The sequence below is a fragment of the Argentina anserina genome, chromosome 1 (genome assembly GCF_933775445.1).
Source record: "Argentina anserina chromosome 1, drPotAnse1.1, whole genome shotgun sequence".
Classification (NCBI taxonomy): Eukaryota; Viridiplantae; Streptophyta; class Magnoliopsida; order Rosales; family Rosaceae; genus Argentina; species Argentina anserina.
The window spans coordinates 1,408,937-1,426,168 of NC_065872.1; the positions used below are offsets into that span (position 1 = coordinate 1,408,937).

At 37.4% G+C, this 17,232-nt stretch overlaps 2 protein-coding genes across 2 annotated transcripts; both read right to left on the minus strand.

Moving 5' to 3' along the window:
* Nucleotides 1–8,779: 8,779 nt before the first annotated feature.
* On the minus strand, nt 8,780–11,437 carry LOC126791337 (uncharacterized). The gene is made up of 5 exons (XM_050517777.1): nt 11,214–11,437; nt 10,551–10,807; nt 9,639–9,729; nt 9,244–9,316; nt 8,780–9,135 (listed from the first exon to the last, which is right to left on the minus strand). The coding sequence occupies exons 1-5, from the start codon at nt 11,270–11,272 to the stop codon at nt 9,082–9,084; spliced, it is 534 nt and encodes a 177-aa protein (XP_050373734.1). The 5' UTR covers nt 11,273–11,437; the 3' UTR covers nt 8,780–9,081.
* A 272-nt stretch (nt 11,438–11,709) lies between these two features.
* Nucleotides 11,710–13,830, minus strand: LOC126794985 (uncharacterized). Its single transcript, XM_050521795.1, has 3 exons — nt 13,723–13,830; nt 13,044–13,200; nt 11,710–12,147 (listed from the first exon to the last, which is right to left on the minus strand). The coding sequence occupies exons 2-3, from the start codon at nt 13,193–13,195 to the stop codon at nt 11,985–11,987; spliced, it is 315 nt and encodes a 104-aa protein (XP_050377752.1). The 5' UTR covers nt 13,196–13,200; nt 13,723–13,830; the 3' UTR covers nt 11,710–11,984.
* Between the last annotated feature and the right edge of the window lie 3,402 nt (nt 13,831–17,232).

Genomic DNA, 17,232 nt, shown 5'->3' on the forward strand with positions numbered 1-17,232 from the left:
CAAATAGGGGTTGGAAACTCAAAGCGCGCGCCACCAGAAGTCCAGAGCAGAAACATGGCAAATTGGGTGAAATTGCAAATCATAAGGCTAGAAACATTGGATCGTCTCCCCACTTGCTTCGACTTGATGCATGTCAGACAACACCAGAAATTTCAACGACATTATTCAATCTCTGAATGTCCATTTTCCACATTAAAGAGAAGGTAACCAATAGCTTACTTTATTCATTGTTCTATGACGAACAGTGTATAGAGTAAACGAAAGTACGAATTCACGTACCCTAGCTCGTAGGTACTGTTTGGTTTTTCTTGGGATGCATGTAGAAACCCTGATATACAGAACAGCTTTACGTAATCACCAAAAGGTTTACTGGATGTTTTATTTGATTATAAAAGCCAGAACGTGAGTGATTCGGTAATGATAAAGTTGTGCTATTCTAATATGAGATTAGCACTAAACCAAGGATGCAAATCGCTGTAAATTAAACCCTATGAGTTGGCAGCACTGCTCTCAAAGCCAAGAGAGACAAGTATGCCAGCTACGATTGATCGAGAATTACACTATTACAGTGTGCCAATGAAGATGTTTTCCAAACAAGCAATTGTTAATTCTGGGGATATATAGTTATTTACACACCCAACTTGGATGCTAGTTTTTTTCACGAAGAGGCTAGGTTCAAGTTAATGAGTTACTCTAATAAGTGGTACCATACCAGTCAGGATATTTGACATAATGCAGCTGTTAAGAAAAGTAATGGAGATATACTAGTCCAAATAGGCAAAATAATATATGGGGAAATTTGTTGTACCTAGTTCCGAGATCTTAATTGAGTCTCTGCATGTAGTCATGGTCGTCTTACATAATTTCTTGTTTAGTTTTCCACCTTCTCTTTGTTTATTCAGTCATAAAAGACTTTGCCTAGATCTATGATCGATGACTTCAAAACTTATGACCCGATAATACAAGCGCGCGCATAGTTTATACGTACCAAATTGCGTTTGATAATTGATCATTCAAGTTGTAGCTATTGATAATTGATCATTCAAGTTGTAGCTATCTTTTTTGTAATGTCCCGAACATTCATTGTATGGGGAATAGATATATGCCAAAGTTGCGTAGATCAATGTTCGCGGGGAAGATGATTTCAAATACAACTAGTTAGCTTTTAGAGTATATATATATAGAGTATATAAGAGTATATAAGAGTAGTTGAAGAAATGAAAGGACATTTGCTTGTAAGTTGACCGGAGTTTGTTCGTGATAGGGTCAATCCCTCCCTAATGGAGGTGTGAAAACTATGTGATGTTCACATGAGTAAATCAAGCACACCTATTACTTTGGTGACCTATTAATTGGTGGAGTTGGTTTTGTTGAAACTTGGAGCAACCTTTGTTGAATGTAAGAAACAAATCTACAACCTTATGATGGTAGGTGGTTGATTTGTTTGACAAAGAAAGAAGAATGCATTGATGAGCATGCCAACATTGAGCATGAATCAAGGAAGAAGATTGACTTTGCTTCCATGCATGTTACATGCAAATGCATGAATTGCACAAAGATGTTTGCCTATATAAAGGCATGAGAAGTGGTGCAATAAACATAGAAGAACAATAAGTGAGAGATCATCTTGTGTGTGATCAAGAGTGAGAGATAGAGAGAAAACTCCAAGTAGAGAGTTTTGTGTGTGTAGCAAAATAAAGTGTGAGAGTGTATCCCTTCAAGTGTGAGTCTTGAAGTAGTGTTTCTCTCGGTGTAACATTTTTTCGTATAGTGGAGGTTCTTTATTGTTGCTACCCGTGGACGTAGGCACTTTGCCGAACCACGTTAAATCCCGGTGTTCTCTTTCATTTTATTTTCGCTTGTGGTGTGAGTTATTTCGATTTCCATTCTTCAGTTCTTTCTTCCGCATTCCCTAACAGTGGTATCAGAGCTCCTGGTTCTGACTGGGAGCTGCTAGAATGGAAGGATCACGAAGTACCATGATCAGACTCAACCACTCCAACTGGATTACCTGGAAGCCGAGAATGGAGGATATTCTCTATTGCAAAGATTTGCATGAGCCGATCAAGGGAGACGATGCCAAGCCAAGTGAGATTTCACCAGTAATTTGGACGAAGATGAACCGCAAAGCCATCGGTCATATTCGTGAATGGGTGGACGATAGTGTGTTTCACCATGTTGCCAATGAAACCAGCGCGCATGAGCTTTGGTTGAAGCTGGAGTCCTTATTTGAGAAAAAGACTACTGCCAAGAAAGCTTTTCTCATTAAAGAGCTCGTCAACATGAAGTATCGGGGAGGTGTTCGAGTGACCGAGCACCTCAACAACTTTCAGAGTGTACTCAATCAATTAGCCACAATGAGCATGAAGATTGATGATGAGTTACAAACGTTGCTGCTTCTCGGGTTGTTACCAGATAGCTGGGAGACATTTGTTGTCACTGTAAGTAACTCTGCTCCAAATGGTGTATTATCTATGGAAAATATTAAAGATAATATGTTGAACAAAGAAACAAGAAGGAGTTCTTCATCAAGTTCAGAAAATGGTCAATTCTTCGTTGCGGAGAGGAGAGGAAGGAGCAAGAGCAAAGGACCCAGAGGTCACGAAAGGAGTATGAGCAAATCTAGAACAAGGTTCAACGGAAAATGTCATCATTGTGGTCTTCCAGGCCACATGAAGAAAAATTGTAACAAATTGAAGCGGGAATTCAAAGAAGCTAGAGAAGACGCTACTCATCAACAAAAGGAGGACACAAACAATGTTGCTGCTGCGGTGTCTCATGATGAGTGTGAGTTCCTGTCACTTGGAGGTGAATATCTACTAGTTGATAATCCTGGAGTTCAATGGATCGTTGATTCCGGAGTCTCGTTTCATGCCACCTCTCATGTAGAGTTCTTCACTACATACAAAGCAGGTGACTTTGGTAAAGTGAAGATGGGCAATGACAGCTACTCCAATATTGCTGGGATTGGAGATATTTGCTTGCAGACAGATGTGGGCTGTCAATTATTGTTGAAAGATGTGAGACATGTTCCTGGTCTACGTCTCAATCTTACATCAACTGGTGTACTTGATCGACAAGGCTTTCATCATTATGGTGGTGATGGAAAGTGGAAGCTTACCAAGGGATCTCTTGTAGTTTCCAAAGGAAAAATGTGTTGCACACTCTACAAGACTTATGGAAAGATATGCAAGAGTGAGTTGAATGCAGTTGAGGAATCTTCTCCAAGTTTGTGGCATAGACGTCTTGGCAAAATGAGTGAGAAAGGACTGCAATTGTTGGCAAAGAAGTCACTAATTCCTGTTACCAAAGGTAAACTCACTAGACTCTTGTGATTATTGTTTATATGGCAAGCATAAGAAAATTAGTTTTTCAAAGACTTTCACTAGGAAAGAAAATATTCTAGATCTTGTACATTCATATGTGTGTGGCCCGATAGAAGAAGAATCATTAGGTATGCATAAGTATTTTGTTACTTATATCGATGATGCTTCACGAAAGGTTTGGGTGTATTTGTTGAAATCCAAAGACCAGGTGTTCCAGACATTTACAATTTTCCACACTATGGTGGAAAGGGAGACTGAAAGAAAATTGAAGTGTCTTCGTAGTGATAATGGCGGAGAGTACATAGCGCACGAATTTAGAGATTATTGTGCAAAGCATGGCATCAGACATGAGAAGACAGTTCCTAGCACCCCTCAACATAATGGCGTAGCAGAGCGGATGAATCGTACCATTATGGAGAAAGTCAGATGCATGTTGAAGATGACAAAATTATCAAAAGAATTTTGGGGAGAAGCTGTGAAGACTGCGTGCTACCTAATCAACAGAGCACCGTGTGTACCTTTGGAATTTAAGACTCCAAATGAAGTCTGGACCGGGAAAGATGCATCATACTCACATTTAAGAGTATTTGGATGTAAAGCATTCGCACTTGTATCCAAGGAGCATAGGAAAAAGCTGGATGACAAGGCGACACCATGCATATTTGTCGGCTATGGTGAAGAAGAGTTTGGCTACCGGTTGTGGAATCCAAAGACGGAGAAATTCATAAGAAGCAGAGATGTGGTGTTCCATGAAGACCAATCTATTGCAGATTTCGACAAAGAGGTACTACCAAATGCAACAAGTGATAGTCGCATTTATGATTCACCATTGCAGCATGAATACAACGTTGGGCTGCAAGGTGATAGAGTTGAAAATGTACCTGACACGGGAGATGCTGAAGTCGAAGATGAAGGGGAGTTTGATCAGGGGGAGCAACATGTGAATAATCAAGTAGCTGTTCGTAGAAGCACCAGGAGGCAAATTCCATCCACCAAGTATCCATCATCTCAATATATTTTGGTGACTAATGATGGAGATGATCCTTATGCAAATTACATCCTTTTGACCAGTGACGGAGAGCCTGAAAGTTACATGGAAGCAAAGATTCATCAAGACCACGACAAATGGAGGCTAGCCATGGAGTCTGAGATGGAGTCTTTACTAAAGAACGACACCTATGAGTTGATGAAGCTTCCTAAAGGCCGAAAAGCACTCAAGAACAAGTGGGTGTTCAAGTTAAAGCGAGATGAGAATGAGAAACTGACAAAATTCAAGACTTGCTTAGTTGTCAAAGGATTCAGCCAGAAAGAAGGAATTGATTTTGATGAGATTTTCTCACCTGTTGTCAAGATGACTTCGATTAGAGTCATTTTGGGCATGGCTGCGAGCATGGATCTAGAGGTGGAGCAGATGGATGTGAAGACTGCATTTCTTCATGGTGATTTAGATGAAGAAATATATATGGAGCAACCAGAAGGCTTCGAAGTCAATGGAAAAGAGCATATGGTTTGCAAGTTGAAAAAAAGCCTATACAGATTGAAGCAAGCACCAAGACAATGGTATAAGAAGTTTGACTCTTTCATGGTGAGTCATGGGTGTAAAAGAACGTCAGCAGATCCGTGTGTTTATATTCAACAACCCGCTGGAGGTAATTTTATCATCTTACTACTTTATGTAGATGCTATGTTAATTGTTGGCAAAGATACTGCTATGATTCAGCAGTTAAAGGCAGATTTATCAAAGTCCTTTAATATGAAGGATTTGGGACCAGCCAAGCAGATTTTGGGCATGGAGATTGCCCGTGATCGTGGGAACAAGAAATTGTGGTTATCACAAGAAAAGTACATTGAGAAGGTACTAGAGCGTTTCCACATGGAGAAAGCAAAACCAGTTGCTACTCCACTTGCTAGTCACATGAAGCTCAGCTCAAAGCAAAGTCCTACGAGTCAGAAGGAGGAGGAAGAAATGGCAACAATGCCATATGTCTCAGCAGTATGGAGCTTGATGTACGCGATGGTTTGTACTAGACCAGACATAACACATGCAATTGGTGTTGTTAGCAGATTCTTATCTAATCCAGGCAAAGAGCACTGGAATGCTGTCAAGTGGATTCTGAGATACTTGCGAGGAACCTCAAAGATGAGTCTATGCTTTGGAAGTAGCAAGTCTGAACTAGTTGGCTACACAGATGCAGATATGGCTGGGGATATTGACACGAGAAAGTCCACATCCGGATACCTGATCACGTTTTCAGGGGGAGCTGTCTCGTGGCAGTCAAAGCTACAAAAATGTGTTGCTTTGTCAACTACAGAAGCAGAGTATATTGCAGCTACGGAAGCGTGCAAAGATATTTTGTGGTTAAAGAGATTCCTATAGGAATTGGGTCATACACAACAAGAGTTTGTCTTGCATTGTGACAGTCAAAGCGCGATTCACTTGAGCAAGAATTTGAGTTTTCACTCGAGGTCAAAACACATTGATGTGAGGTATCACTGGATACGTGATGTGTTGGAAGCTAAGGAAATGCTGCTGAAGAAAATTCATACAGACAAGAACAGTTCAGATATGATGACGAAGTCTATACCGAAGGAGAAGTTCGAGTTCTGCATAAGCGCGTCTGGAATGGCGCATCCCTCCATCTAAGTCGGGAGGGGGAGATTGATATGGTCAATCCCTCCCTAATGGAGGTGTGAAAACTATGTGATGTTCACATGAGTAAATCAAGCACACCTATTACTTTGGTGAACTATTAATTGGTGGAGTTGGTTTTGTTGAAACTTGGAGCAACCTTTGTTGAATGTAAGAAACAAATCTACAACCTTATGGTGGTAGGTGGTTGATTTGTTTGACAAAGAAAGAAGAATGCATTGATGAGCATGCCAACATTGAGCATGAATCAAGGAAGAAGATTGACTTTGCTTCCATGCATGTTACATGCAAATGCATGAATTGCACAAAGATGTTTGCCTATATAAAGGCATGAGAAGTGGTGCAATAAACATAGAAGAACAATAAGTGAAAGATCATCTTGTGTGTGATCAAGAGTGAGAGATAGAGAGAAAACTCCAAGTAGAGAGTTTTGTGTGTGTAGCAAAATAAAGTGTGAGAGTGTATCCCTTCAAGTGTGAGTCTTGAAGTAGTGTTTCTCTCGGTGTAACATTTCTTCGTATAGTGGAGGTTCTTTATTGTTGCTACCCGTGGACGTAGGCACTTTGCCGAACCACGTTAAATCCCGGTGTTCTCTTTCATTTTATTTTCGCTTGTGGTTGTGAGTTATTTCGATTTCCATTCTTCAGTTCTTTCTTCCGCATTCCCTAACAGTTCGGTCGGTCACTAAAATATATCAATTCTATATGAGACTTAAGAAACTAATTAATTAGTAATTTGTTTTTGTAGAAATGATTTGTAAGTCGATGATAAAAGACGAATGATAGTTTTTGATCATAATATGAAATTATATGAAATATCTGTGTGCGTATATGCGTGTGCGTGGAGAATGAGTTTAATTTCGAAGTTTTCTCAGTAAACACATAGTGGAGGGAGCACAGAAGATTATGAGATCGATCACAATGAAAGAGTTGGCATGCAAGTTGCCACTCGGTGCATGTTAACTCAATCTGTTTTTGACCGGGAAATATTGCAGATGGTATCGTACTCGCATACGTACTATAGCTGTTTTTGTCATCGATCTCATGGTTTTGGTTTGCAGCTTGTTCTCTTTGTTCAGTATGTGTAGTGGAGCTAGTAGAGATCAATGCATTATATAATCATACCATCTACGCAAAAGTGTAATATCTTGTACGTATGATTTGTAAACAAACTAATTTGATCAAATTGAAAAATATGGTCACTTCTTAAGTTCTATCAGTCCTGACTCCTGAGCAAGCTCTAGTTTTAATTTCCGTCAAACGTGAAGGGTTTTTTTTTAATGAAGAGCACTGCTATGGCGCCACAATATGACGTCAGATTTTTAGCATTATAATCTTATGTGACATACACTGTCACTTTGCCATGTCAGTAATTGAAATAATTATTAAATGAAAAAACAATCATATCCTTATTACTTCAACGGCTCTAGATCATTCTAAAAATTATATTTTTTTGGTTCTCTTTTTATCATTTCTTTTTATCATCATGATAATACTTCTAAAATACAATTAAAATTTTAATATTTACGAAAGTATGCTTGAAATATATATATATATATATATATATATATATATATGTGTGTGTGTGTGTGTGTGCGCGCAAAAAATATTTTCAAAATTAAATTCATCTGATAAAAATATAGATGTGTGTATCCTAAATAATTTTATTAGAGATTTTTTTCATAATTTTGTAATCTAATTAATAATTCGATAGAGAATATATGATAATTGTAATCATTAATATAATTCATAAATGTAAATTAAATTTAGGAAACTGAAAAAGTCATGAATTAAATTTGAAACATTTCTTGACATATTTAGTGACAGAAAAATGAGATTTTTTTTGTAAGATTCTTAATTAAGAGGATACACAAATTCGAAGATAATTGATTAATTTAATTATATGAATTTTTTTGGTAATATTATTTTATTTTGGTAATTAATTATCCCTTAATTATTCCTGAAATCATATTTAATAAATAAAAAATAAATAAAATATTTACAAGAATATGATTGTTTTTTATTTAAAAATAAAATTTTATAATATTTTAATTATTAACGTGAAATAGTGATGTGACATGTCACATAGTATTATGGCGCCAGATTGTGGTGCTAAAACATATTAAAGAAAATTGCTGTTGGGTTTACTTGTTTCCTAGCCTGCTGTACTAATCATTCTGCCATTCTGGTAACATATTTCAACTTCAGTAAAGAATAAATAACAAAAAAAGGAAAGCAGAAAAGAAAAGGAAGAGATATATGGTAATTAGGTACAACCATACAAGTATCTTACACCGTTATTCCACTTCTGGTATGTTTTTGGACAGAGGAGAATATAAAAATCAGATTGACAATGTTTTTCGATGAAGATCAGATTGACAATTAATGTCGATATGTTTTCATCTGTAATGAACTGATTCTTTGTATCCGATCAATCCAATATTTTAATTTTTCAGAAATTCTTTGCATGTATGCGTGTTTCTTCAAGAAGGTTCTCCATCAGTTGACATAACCAAGTACGTGTGCAAAATGTAGATACAGAGAATGCTTGGAAATATTTGGATGCACATGAACGTTGAACAAGCGAACAACTAATTTGAAGTCTCGTTGAATCAGTATAGGGGTGCTGTGATTCTTAATACTAGTTCCTTCCTCCATTGACGAAATCATTGGAAAATTAATAAAAATTAGGAACTACAGTACGTACAATAAGTAGCTTGACAGTGTTAAGTAGTTTGGCAGTGAGCCTGAGAAAATTAGAGAAACTCGGTCATAAGAGCCCAGACAAGAAGGGCAGAAAGAGATACGATATAACGAGCACCATTGTATATTGTAGAACCTATTAACTTTAGTATTCACACAAGCAAAGGCAACTGCTTTTGTATGTTTCAGCTAAACGTGGCACTGAGCATGTTCAACATATCCATGGTGCATACAATGTCAAAAGGGGGGCAAAACAAAGATGGAAAATATCAGTGTAATATTACAATTAAGATATATCTTCGTAGCTTTAATTCCTCCTTTGCCCCAGCTATACACGCCAACCTCTGAGATTTACAAAGATGAACCATCTTCCTGACATTAAAATGCAGATTCTGATGATTGCTTAATCGTACAAGCCCTCCTGCTCCCATACTTCCACTAGAAATTCTATCATTTCCTGCCAATATAATCACTATTAACATTTTTAACAAGATGAAGTGGGATAAATGCATTGGAACAAATAAGTGCATCCAGAGAAAGGAGGAGCAGGAGGGTGAGGACTTACAGACAAAGGAACGCGCTGGGGAAAAGGCTGTCTCTGTTTAGGTCCAACCAATCTCTCATAAGTTGAATTCCAACTGCAACATAGTTTATGTAATATGAATTAAAAGAAGCCATGACAATATGTTATCCGCAACAATATAGACAGACTTTTAGAATCCTTTCATGAATTTGCAAAACCTAATATAATTCATCAGACTTTGCAAGTTGCTACATTAAAACTAGTGAGACATTAAATCAATAGGGACGATTAATATCTCCAGAAAACATATAAAGGCTACTCTGAAAATGATTTCAGCTGGGGTTATAGATAGGACTCATAGGAGTAGGAGTTGTGAAATATATATGTACAAACTCCAATTAAAATTATAACAAGTTACTGAAAAACAAGAGACCTACCTTAATCTGCTCTCCCGACTTCTTAGAGCTTCATTTTTAGGCTTGCCGCTTCCAGTCCATTCGAGCCTAGTTTGGTTCCAGAGAACAAGACCTGCAGTTAAAGAATTGTTATGTTGTATACTAACAATCTATATACTCACAAATATGAAAGAGCACATGAACAACTAGCCAACTATAACACTTGAAAAAAGTAGAGTGCCAACACAGTAATGTAGCAGCAGAACGAGTCAATAATACATTAGGATGAAGACAATCATAAGAAAATATAAACCTGACTTGGAAGAAAAAAATGTACCTCACAATATGAGTACACACCTCATAATGTACAGGACTTATTAACATTCATGTGAAAACCAATGTTTGGGTTTACCATTTCACAACCAAATAATCCACGGGTGAAGCTGTTATTATATCGGGATACCTTCCATTTGCAGACCCCATTTTACCATGATCAATGAGACAGGTTAATTTGTTCCCCCTACAATGAATTGCACACTGATCCTCCGATTCTCTCATCCCAGAACACTCATTTCTAAAACAGCCTCTAGGCCTAGTTACCATTTTTGATAGGGTCAAACATTTTAGAGAAGATAGAAATGAGAAGTATGTATATACACTCGGAATATCCTACAAACAGTAAGAATCTGCAATGTCTTTAGCAACTATTCTTGCACCTTAACCTTATACTTATAATGTTCGCAACATAGTGGTGGAAACTTTGGACTTAGCAACGTTAAGTTCTTATTGGGTGGCAACAAAGACATGGGGCAATAGGGTAATGGTAACAAGTTTGGTACTTTGGGTTTAAATTACTTCAACATAGCACAAACACATATGAAGCTGACCAAGTGACACAGAGCAAACACAAAGCCAAGAATCACTATATCAAAACAACACGCAAAGGAAACTTGCCTTGATTGATAAAGTCCGGCTGGCTGCTCGTGCTACCAGCGCTGCTCCCATGGAGGAGGGTCTGGTGCAAGGTGCTGATGGATGAGAGGCTTCTCTGTGATTGCAACGCGCTGTTGTCCAAGTCATACGTACTGCTGCTCCAAAAATCATCATCTATGCCAGGTTTCTTCACCGTCCGCCCTTGGATTTTCAATCCCTTTGAAGGCTCATCCACAGCAATAATCGGTGTCGGTTTAGTGCAGCATCCAAAACAACCACTGCTCTGTTATAAACCGGGTTAAACCATATGTAACCCCAATTCTCCACCAACAAAACACCAAGCTATTCCATACCACAATAACCATTCTCAATATATAACCAACTTATCCTACTTCCCTTCTACATCAAACCAGTTGCCAAATAGCTCAATATATTCAATCAGTCGACCTCTAATTGCTTCTTCGTAACTTAGTGGCATGTTCACTAATCACTAGGTCAAGCTTTGCCATTTTTACCCAAACAAAGATTAAAGACTTGAACTTTCTAAAAACCCATCATTATTATTCCATTTTAATCTGAAATTCTGTTCTAAATTTAGAAAGTACATCTTCCACTACCGTGAAAACTTACTATAAATAACCCAACAAAAGAACACAAATTTCAAATCGGAAAACGGCGACTTACCCCATACAAGCAAGAAAATGATGGATCCAAGCCGATATAGAACCGGTGAGCGTCACCATCAAGTCGCCGAAATCATCCAGAAGCTCAAACCCAGTTCCCCAGAATAACCACAAACGCCCAATTGAAATCGAAAGACTCGATTTTTGGGGTTTTCAGGGGAGTAGGAATTGATTCGGGGAATTTGAGATTCTTGGGCAATCGATTCTTCGCGATTGGGTGCTTTTGGATTATTAAATAAGCAGAAGCAGGTGCTGTGCTTTCCCCACTTGCTTTGATCAGAATGTGTTGCGTTGGGCAAGTGAGCTAGTTGAACTACTGGCTTTTGAGCCTCCTAAACGACGCCGTTAAATTAGTAACGGCGCTCCGGGTAAATATTTTAAAACGCAGCGTTTTGAAGAGGGGTGGTTAGAGAAGGTGAGAGGGCAATTTGTAAGAATGGCCCATGGTGACATTTCATTTAATTGTTGATATGATGAGTCTGATTGAAGCACTGATATGATTGCCTCTCTATGATTGAGAATCCCCTATCAGGTATTGGGAGATCTGTATTACAGTATATGATATGAAAAATACGGAAGGTAATGTCCCGACAAGTCTCTACTATAGCTAGTCCAGAGTTATGGAGACGAAATTATTCCATAGTTGCAAGACTGAATGCTATAATGTAATGAGAAATGATAGCAATTCGAGTTACATAAGCCTAACTCGGCGAAGAAAGAGTCTAAAGACTGGGATCAAAGTTGAGTTTCTTCTTGGTTTGAGGCTCAAAAGCTAATAGACCTTTTTGAACAGCAGGGATGCCAACCCTACTCTCCATCCGAGGGTTGGGGAGGGCATTGACGGCTCATTCTTTCTAAGAATCAGAGATGCCAGACCTAGGTGAGATATCTGACCAAAGTTGATCTCCTGCTTGGCGACAATAGTGGGAGTGGATCTGAAAATGATTCAATATTTAACTGTCAGTTGGATTCATTGGCATATTTCTTAAGAAACCATCAGTACAGAAAGAAAAGCTTTTCTTGTGAAATTACTGAAATGTATAAATATCCATCAGTAGTTATATAAAACCAAACTATCATATTATTGATGGAATGGCTTCCTTAGTGTACATAATCACTTGAAGAGGAAATTGTGTGTGTGGATGCAGACTCATATCAACAAGCTTAGACCTAAAAGGACGGAATGAGTAATATGTGGACAACTTCCATACAGGGCCACAAGGAGAAAAATTAAGACCTCTACGACTCTACAGCGATTCTTACTAACAAGGTTATGATGTACTGAAGCCCTCAAATGTATGGCTGAAATCCTAATGCTTATAACCTGATATCACAAAGTTTTTCAACATCAAAAGTTTGATAGAAAGCCACTAGTATGAAAATCCTAGACTCAATAGCAGGCTCAATAGTTGCAGTAGTGTAGGATAGCAACAACCAGATCATAAGTTAAGGCTATCAGTTAGCTATATCCTTGGCTCTAAGACTCTCTCTTCAAGCCAAATTAGTGACTCAAATCTATTGTAAACTCTATGAGAACTGTAAAATGGTAAAATTCTCAAGTCATAGACGTAAACCCTCCACAGCGCCATCCAACAGCTTGCCTAACAAAAAGGAAATTCAACAATGGGCAATTCTTTGGCTGCATTATGGTAACTTGGGAGTCTGAGAGGGAGGAACTGGGAGTCGCCTAACATTTCCTACATGATATGGCGAACTTAACATGGAAGTGTTGAATGGACTTTTCATGGAAAAGACAAACTCAGATAAGTAACTAGTAAACATAGCATATATAGAAACTAAAAAAAGTTTGAGAGCATGAAAAGGCACATACATGGGAGCATCAGTGCCTTGATAAGCAAATGTAGAAAAGCCCTGTCTCTGCTTATGCTTGGGATTGGCTGTGCAAAACACATAAACACGTCCACGGCGTTTAACCGTCTTGCAATACTCACACATCTTCTTCACCGATGATCGCACCTTCATGGCTACTGAAAATAAAAGTCATGAAAAGCCATCAAATTCCGCTTAATGAGAAGACAAACATCGGTTTTCAATCAGACAACCAGCTAGTTAACCAATCATTTACTACTGTAGTTTCCTTCATAGCATCAATCATCAACAAACCATTTCAAGTGTGTACATAAGTTCATATCATGAACCACAAAAGGAGTCAAAATTCAAGCCTAATTGCAAATTAACACAATATCAAACTACAGGAAATTCATAAATCCAAATCAAAACCAAACATAAACACCATCCATTGGATCAAAAATCCATGCTTTATTCATCCAAAACAGGTCAAAAGCAACAGGCCAACACCACCATCTCAAGATTCAACCTTTACTATCAAAATCAATTGGGTAGCTTCATATACATACGATATCGAACTTCACAATCTTATCAATGAGCTTGTACTAAGAAACCCTAGTTATAACAATTGAGCCTCCTCAATTACTAACAGTGAGAATATTTAACATCGGAGTATCTATACTTCTATGGAGGAGAAGTACCTGATTGCAAACGGCGGCGTTTTTCTGTGTATGAAAATGACCCGTCCCTCTATTCTTCTTCTCCTTCTTCTTCTTCTTCTTCTTCCACTGCGGGTGTGTGTACTATTTAGTGGGTTTGTTTTTTCACAGATGTAACTTGGACTTAAATCAGGAGGGCACCTAGCACCAGGCCCAAAATCGGTCCTCTTTGATGGGCCTAGACCTAGGGGTTACAGTCTTGGTTTAATCCCAAGACCCGTGGTAAGAAAATATGGTTAGGGCTAGATTGGTGGAGTTTAATCATCAATTGTGATATACTGATTATACTCTTAACGGAAAAAGAGAATTAATGAGAGGCTAAATGATCAGTGCTTTAGTTTGGTGAAATGTCACATACTTATGGTGGATATTATGTCACCCTAAAGTGACAAGGATTGATTATAACTAGGATGTCTCCATTGAAGGAAAAATAAATTTGGTCTGCTGATAAGGATGCTGATTATTGATTATAATTGCTGTAAAAAGTTATGTTAAGGGATCTCGGACGTATACTTAATTAACCTTAAACCTCAACGTGCCACTAATATTAGCCTAATTGATTATTAACATGTACTGACCAAGGTTATACATGCTGCTTAGCTCATGATCCTTATCTTCAACAAAACATACTTTATTGGTGGGTAAATTGAGTTTGATTTTTATTTTTAGGCAACAGGTAGATGCCATGCTTTGTCATTTGAACCTTTTCTACTTACACCTAATGTGCTCAAATGATGAAGTCATTTGTACTAATCTATTCAAACATTTTCCCATTTGATTGGTTGTTTTGAATTGGAATGAATGAAAGTGCATCTTTAGTTCTTTACTCTACTTTCTAGTTCATCGTCTAATTTTTTAAGTGCATTATGCAAGGCAAGGATGAGGTAAGATGAGGACACATTTGTGGTGTGACTTTCTTCTTCATATTTCTATTTTAGTCAATGACTTTCAGTTAAAATTATACGTCTTCGTTTGAAAGAGTAAACGGCTAAACCATGCCAATAATTACGCACGCAGCGATTTAGTTTTAGGTTGCCAAATAGTTGGTACTTTAGGTTGTTCCATTGTTATATATGCAAACACGTACTACTAGCTAGCTTATACATATATCAATCTCCAACTCGAGGATTTATAATGTATAAGCTAATTCGCTTGAATTTAGATACATAATTTGAACTTACAATGAATATAGTTAAATAACCTAAAGGGATTTATAGTTTATATTTTTTAGCACTAATCTATACACACAAAAAGAACGGTTAAAGACAAAAAGCATCGTCTCTTTTGCTGACTAAATTAAGGGAGGAAATGCTTCTCAATTGTAAGAGATATTATATAAAGTTGATGAGATCATGAAAGTGATTTAAAGAAGTATCTGGGTAGGCGGGTAGCCATATATATGGGATTTGCAGATGTCATGCATGCATGCTTCTTTTCACTGAGTTGTTGATCGGTGAATGGACTATTGTGAACGTATAACTGGTCATCTTCCACTAATAATTGCATACAATATCATTGTGATTGTGTGCCTTTCTATATAATTGGTGCTGCTCTCTGGTCTCAGCTCACGAAACCCTAATTCGATACTATGCATTACAGTACTAAGATCTACTTGTTGTAGTTAGTGGAGATCAGTAGTGGAACAAGATATTGCTGACTTGCTGGTTTCACCTGTCTAGCTTCCACATTTCTTCCTATTGTTTCTCAGATTCGCATAATCTAACTTTGCTTTTTGGCTACTCAGTGGAAGACTTTGACCCATTTCGTGTGGTGATATTTTCATTTGGTTTTCCCCATCTAATCAAACAACTTCGGTTCTGCATTTCTCTGCCGCTTCTGCATTTCTCTGCCGCTTCTGCAGTGCCGAAGCTCTCAATTAGCATTATGTAATTTCTTAAGTTGGTTTATAAAATGAGGATAGATCGAAAACAAGGTCGAACTCTTAATTGCATGCTTCAGTTCTCCAAACCCAGTCTAATAGTTTACTAGAGATACATACGTTCTGGACGCCGGGGCGCCGGGGACCTGTGAGTATCTAACATCACATGACTTGTTCCACTCGAATTGAAACACATACGATTCGCAGTTCCATGCATACAGGCAGCTAGAAGTACCGAAAAGTAGGATTCTTGCGTGCTCATTTGCTACTATAAGTCTAAAACTACATATAATCCATACATTTGTGATTTCTACGTACGTACTGATCACATTGAGCTCATTTTACACGGTACGTTCGTTCCACTTTGATTCTGCTGTCAATATTGATCAGCTAGCTAGCTCGGTTGGTCCCGAATTGTCCCCCTCTATTCCTTCATCCTTGCTAAGCTCGATGTACATGTTTTACAAGTTTTGCGAGACCCTTTTTTCTCAATATGGGAGCATCTCCGATGAGAACCATCTTGTTAAATACTAGTTGAGGACTAAGAGATTCACACATTTTTCGATCATATATTTAGATCTCGACCGTTTAGTTTGTAGATATATATGAGTAGATCATCTTTATAAAATTTGTTCAAATTGAAAATCGTTAAGACGTTCATAAATGTGATTTACTCATTATGAACATGAATGATACATGTTTGATAATTTTAGTTCGTTCACTAATTTGATCTACTTTGATATTTTAGTCACTATTAAATTGGCTAAAATTATGTACAAATAATCTACTAGACCTAAATTCTAAACGGTTAACTTAAAAAAAATATAATAAAAAAATATGTCTAATTAATAATTAAGTATTTGATCCTCAACTTCAGTAAAATGGTTCTCATTGAAAAAAAAAAACTCTTTTACCAATATATATGGATTAAATGGGACCATATGTATACACCTAACCATTTTCATTTCTTCATTTCTTGGTCTACGCGTGAAGCTATATATGTTCCATGCAATGTGAAATTGTAAAGTACTGAAATACATGGATTTGATCGAGTTTTAAATATCTAGGCATGCGCTAGCATACACTGGTTAATTTATTTCGTATTATCTGATGTAATGCAATTATTCAAAGTCCAACCTCCTGTTAATTATCTTTTCAATTAGACAACCTCCTGTTACTTTTCCTTCGTGATCTCTTGTAACTAAGAGATTAACAATTGGCTAGTGCATTAGGCCAATAGCCAAAAATTTCCCGTGGCTTGTGTCATCATTTCTTGTCGAATTAACATATATATGATCAAGTGGTCGATTTTACCTAGCTAAAAACAAGTATATGTGATCAAAAATTATATTTCCTTATTGGTGGCAATGATTATAGCAGCCCCAAAGAAATGGATTCCATCTTAGAACATATATTATATCATTTATCCAACCGTTTGTGTACACCACGACATGAGAAAAACTAGTTAAGCCATTATTCGTCTTCGCAGAAAAATAATAAGAAAAACAAAGGACATATGGGACGCACCATGATCGAGTACCCCCACAAGCAACAGATATATTCTGAAAATATTGATGCCATCGAGCTTTTTCCTCAAGAGAATGCAGAAACAT

Bases quoted from the DNA above. Each gene is read 5' to 3' on its own strand.
- LOC126794985 (XM_050521795.1), bottom strand. From the start codon at position 13,195: ATGAAGGTGCGATCATCGGTGAAGAAGATGTGTGAGTATTGCAAGACG. The intron at 12,148-13,043 runs GTATGTGCCTTT...AATCATTTTCAG, and splicing joins CAAGGCACTGATGCTCCCAT to ATCCACTCCCACTATTGTCG.
- LOC126791337 (XM_050517777.1), bottom strand. From the start codon at position 11,272: ATGGTGACGCTCACCGGTTCTATATCGGCTTGGATCCATCATTTTCTT. The intron at 10,808-11,213 runs GTAAGTCGCCGT...ATAACAGAGCAG, and splicing joins CATTTTCTTGCTTGTATGGG to TGGTTGTTTTGGATGCTGCA. The intron at 9,730-10,550 runs GCAAGTTTCCTT...CTTTAACTGCAG, and splicing joins GCCGGACTTTATCAATCAAG to GTCTTGTTCTCTGGAACCAA.